Source organism: Antrostomus carolinensis, unplaced genomic scaffold, assembly GCF_000700745.2.
Source record: "Antrostomus carolinensis isolate BGI_N321 unplaced genomic scaffold, ASM70074v2 scaffold15668, whole genome shotgun sequence".
In the NCBI taxonomy this organism is placed as follows: Eukaryota; Metazoa; Chordata; class Aves; order Caprimulgiformes; family Caprimulgidae; genus Antrostomus; species Antrostomus carolinensis.
The window spans coordinates 1-5,101 of NW_010335118.1; the positions used below are offsets into that span (position 1 = coordinate 1).

A 5,101-nucleotide genomic window follows, 5' to 3' on the forward strand; every position below is an offset into this window, starting at 1 on the left:
GGGGGAAGCCGCCGAGTGTGCGCCAAGGACAGGTCGCTGCCCCCCTTTCCTCTTCCCCCGGGGTTGCCGGTGAACCGGGTGTGCGCACTCCCCTTCCCGCCTCCCCGCAACGCACCTGGACGCCAAATGTTGTTAACCGCGTGCTGCTGGGTGAGGAAAACCGGCCCTTCCTGCGGGAGCGAGGGGACCCGGTGCTGCCTGGGCCCTTCCCCGGGAGCTGCGGGGCATCCCCTCGTCTGCCCCCGCACAGCGCAGGGTGCTCTGCCCGCTGAGAAACCCCCGGCTCTGAGGTTGTCTGCAGGGAAATAAAAACGTGGGTGAACTCTTTGACTTGTAGTTTGATAAGGAGGTCGGAAACAGAAACAAAATCTGGCTGCCACATGTTTTCTTCTGCCGAGCAGTGGGAGATAAGACCGTGCCTGTCTGTGCGGTGCGGTTAAATCCTCTCTTTGGCTTTGTGTGGGTGTCTGTCCTCCGCTGGTGTCCTTAGAGGACAACGATCATACGAGTAGATGGGCAGGGTCTGCCCTGGAAACCAAGTTAGTAACGTTGCTTCAGGTTGCAACTCGTTGAAAAATGATGCTTTCAAACTGGTTCCAGTCCTAGCGCAGTTTATCACACTAATTTGTTCTTAGCGTAGGTTATTTGCTGAGAGAACTGGTGTTGATGTAGCTTCTCCAGCCTCCTGTGTGTGTGTATAGGCATAAATATGAATATATGCTGCTAGAACTAGAACACAAAGTCATTTTGAGTGCAGACAAGGGCCTGGTGAGGAGGAGCTGTGTGGTGAGATGGGCTGTGGGAGGAGCACGCTGTTGAAGTAGATCAATGATCTTTAAAATTTAACTTTGATACAATAATGCTGCTGCTCTGTGTTTTAATCAAGGGAATTAATTAGTCCTTTGGAGGACTGTGATCCAGCACATGTAAAATCTTCTGTTTGTGGCTTTGGCTGGTGCAGAGCATCAGGATTACAATGCTGCTAATATTTTAAATAAACAGGGGCTTGATGAGGAGCTCTGTGAAGAAACATTCCCAAGTGCAGTTACACCTCTGCTTGATTATTGCTTGTGGCCTCAAGGAAGCCAGAAAATGTTTGGCAAACATGGTTTACAGGCATCCTGTGCTCGCTATTGAAACACTGCCCTGAAGAATGAACATGTGGGAGCTGTTTTCTGACAGGCCTGCAGGTGTTTAGGGCAGAAATTAAGTGTACAGTGCAAAATTGAAATGAGAACCTTGGTAGACAGCATCATCTTCAGAAAGAATATTGTATCTTTTACTCTATCAAAAACCTGTGTTACTAAATGGGGGATAGAATTAAAATTGCAGTGAAATGTGGTGCCCTGACTCAGATTGTGATCTCTGGGGTTAGTGTCATTACATCCTCACTCTGAACAAAAGATCTGATAAGGACTGAGAAGGTTCTTACTTTATTGTGGGTGAGTGTTATGCCCCCTGTAACAAGCACGCTGTCATGAGACGTGCTGGTTAATCATTTATTTTTGTAGGTAAGTGACATTTTAAGTCAAAGTGCAAGAAAACAACAAAATGTAAAAATCATGGTGTGTTTTCTCAGGTCACAGTGAGGAGTAAGTTGATGAAAAAAGGAAAGATCTGAAGATAAATGCAAGACAGTGAAGTACAAAGGATGTTTTAAAGAGCAGGAAATGGGAGAGGTGTCATTACAGTAACACCAATTACAGTTAGTTGTGAATAAATTTTGTGTGTGTGTTTCTTTGAAACTGCAGGGACCTGTTTTTTTTTCTTCCTTTAGACTTCAAAGATTAAAGTTTTAGGCTGGTTTTTTCACTGACGTAGCAGATAATTGTTCAGCCATAGCATAAATCAAACACCTCATTAATAGGAAGAATTCTTCCCTTGTTGATCAACTGAGGAGAAATGTGAGGGAGAAGGAGATAATGGAACTAAGTGTTTTATTTCAGCAGTGTGTTCTTCACATGTGTAGGCAAGGATCCAAGAAAGGAGAGGCAGGAAAAGGGTGGAAGCGGTGAGAAGTGTGCTGGCTATTTTCAAAATATGTGAAAGTAGGAACGGAGGATGAGGAGGGAGTGCTTCATAGTTGGGGAAGGAGAGACAGTTTCATAGAATCATGGAATGGTTTGGGTTGGAAGGGACCTTAAAGCTCATCCAGTTCCAACCCCCCTGCCAGCAGCAGGGACACCTTCCACTAGACCAGGTTGCTCAAAGCCTCATCCAACCTGGCCGAGAACACTTCCAGGGAGGAGCAGCCACAACTTCTCTGGCCGACGTGGGCCAGTGTCTCACTACCCTCACACCAAAGAATTTCTTCCTAATATCTAATCTAAACCTCCCCTCTTTCATCTTAAAGCCATTTCCCCTTGTTTTGTTATTAACTGCCCCTATGAAAAGTCCTTCCCCATATATTTCACATAGCTTTGTTGAATCCTTGAAATGTAGCTTGGATTTACACCTAAACTTTGTTACTTTGTGAGTTTTTTAAGTGATAACACTCCTCTCCTCCACCCATACGCAGTGTAGGCAACTGCCTGCAGCCCAGAATACACAGACTCGAGGGGTAAAACAGGAAGAGGAGCAGGTTCAGAGCTGCTATTTGATTCACTGAAGATAATGACAGAATCGAGATGCTTTTTACTTCTCAGTCAAGTTACGTGTTCTTGAAATGACAATTCTGGTTTTGTTACTCCATGAAAGTCAGGTGACATTATGAAAGAGGTAGATCCTTGATGAAACAGCAGCTCTTACTGTGTGAATCTGACCTCAGTGTCAGCAGATGGTTTGCTTTTCAGGTGCTGGAAGATAATACTAACCTTCAAACCTTGGGACAATAATCACATGCTTTGGTTTTCTCTTCTTTTGCCAGATACACAGACTGAGTTGTGCCTTTTGCTGTAGTGGGACTGAAGAGCTATGGAGCAGTACACAGCGAACAGTAACAGTTCCACAGAGCAGATCGTGGTGCAGGCTGGACAGATTCAGCAGCAGGTATGGGAAAGGATAACGAGGGAGCTGGCATCACCAGGGGGGAGGTACAAATCTTTTTGTACTTGTCAGAGTTTCACAGAACCAGCAAGATACTTCATGATCCTCTCTGGAGATGTGTTTACCTGATTTCTGTCTCCTGATCAGTGGTCAGTGATCAGACCTGACCTGGAATCCAAATTAATGTTGGTTTTAAAAAAATACTCATTATAAAATTAAATTAATAAAATTACAGGTGTACGGACTTGACTTGGAATCAGAATAAATGGTTATTTTAAAAAAATACTCATAAAATTAAATTAATAAAATTACAGGTGTACAATTTGCCAAATTTGAGTGTAGTAGGGAACTTGCAGTGACATGAGGAAAGTAACAAAACCTCTCTAAAAGTGGAGGAAACGGAATTTTAATAGAAACAGTCAGTTGTCCACAAGGAACAATGTAGATTCCCCCCAAGATTGAAATAGGTTTTGTTCAAGCCCATAGAGGTTTTCTCCAGCTTTCTCAGAAGTATTTATTGAGATCCTTTGTTTTAGAACTACAGCTGGGTCAAAATGAACACACAGTACAGGAATTGCAACGAAATATGTAACTTTGGATGAATTCATCCATTCCAGAAAGAAGTTTCTTATGTTATAATGTGCAGATGAGTTGGACTGGGGGTTTTTTTTAAGGGCTTACAGATTTTTACTGTTGCTGAGCTTCACCCGTTCAGATACAGTAATGTATTTTCAGATGAGCTGTGCTGGTGCTGAATTTTTGTTGCATCTTATGTTTGTTCTGATTCAAGGCAAGAGGAGTTCCTTAGTTTGTCAGGCAAATCAATGAGCCACTGGATTATGTTTTCAGGCAGATAGGCTTTGCTTTCTCATCAGCCTATTTGAGTGTTTGATAGCAAGGACCAGTGACTTTTTCAGCCAGAAGAAGATTGTATTTGAGATTAAAAAATAACAAATAAGGAATTATCAAAAATAATTGATAATTATTTTAATAATTAATAATCTAATTAATTAATCTAATTAATAATTAATTTAATAATCTTCCAGCAGATAACCAAAGATATATTTGGTTTTATTGACACTTTGTAGGTAAAAGGGAGGTAAAAACATACCTTGTTTAATTTTTAGTAGGTGCTCTTAAAGCCTGTGTTCTATTTGACATGAAATGTTTTTCTAAAATAAAATCTTTTATCAGGCCTGTTGTAGTACAACTTTTAGTAGAGAGATGTCCTTCATCTCCCAAATGCTACCACAGTTAACACAGATTATTTTGGGACTCTTACTAAAGAGGCTAAAGATAGAAAAGGCTTTTAGGTTTAACTGCTCTTGCAACCTCTCAAGATTGTCCTTGAAGGTCAGTGGTGAAGACACTGATGCAGGGGTGACATAGAGGAAGTTTAGACTGTAGCCATCTGTGCTGCTCTTCTGAGCAGAAAGGAATTTATGGCCTTTATGGAAACTAACAAGTCTGAAAAAAATCTGGAACCCCTTCACACAAAGAAACTTGGGCAGTGAAAGGAAACAACATTAAGCAGAAAGATAGCAGCTTAAAACACTGAAGCTGAGGTTTTAAATTCTGCAAAATAATCTCTCCCATTCTTTGTAAGTGATTTTTGTTTGGGATATTGACCCTGTTTTGTTGATATTCCATTCTGAGGTTTGCTAAACGTATTCACATTCCAGATGCTCCAAGAGCAATGTGTATGAATTTTAAATTCACCCTCTTCCAGCAAAGTGTCGTTGTCTCTTGTCAGAGCTGTGCATTTCCATGTTTCAAGCTATTCCTGTTCCTATTCCCAGCAGCAGGGTGGTGTCACTGCTGTCCAGTTGCAGACTGAGGCCCAGGTGGCATCCGCCTCAGGCCAGCAAGTCCAGACCCTCCAGGTAGTGGTGATCTCTCTGATTGTGTTTGTGAGCACTGCATGACTCTCACCATTGCCACATATCTAATGCTGTGTTTTTTCCAGGGTTTGAAATAGGAACAGGAAGAATTTGTTAGCAGTATCTGTGCTTTATGCTAGCTGTAGGGTTTTCCATGAAGACTGTGGGATGATAACTTAACTTTTCATTGGATCTCAGGTGCATGCCAGAAAATCCTGTTGCATTCATGAATTCCT

At 42.1% G+C, this 5,101-nt stretch overlaps 1 protein-coding gene across 5 annotated transcripts in view; it reads left to right on the plus strand.

Annotated features, from left to right (window-relative positions):
- Nucleotides 1-2,867: 2,867 nt before the first annotated feature.
- The window catches only part of NFYA (nuclear transcription factor Y subunit alpha), a 10,139-nt gene continuing 7,905 nt past the window's right edge, over nt 2,868-5,101 (plus strand). For 2 of the 5 annotated variants that reach the window (XM_010174435.1, XM_010174436.1), the window contains exon 1: nt 2,914-2,988. In XM_010174435.1, the coding sequence (XP_010172737.1) occupies nt 2,914-2,988 (75 nt within the window). Of the gene's footprint in view, nt 2,989-4,784; nt 4,872-5,101 lie in introns of all 5 variants that reach the window. The other 3 variants (XM_010174434.1, XM_010174433.1, XM_010174437.1) reach the window with 3 other exon arrangements.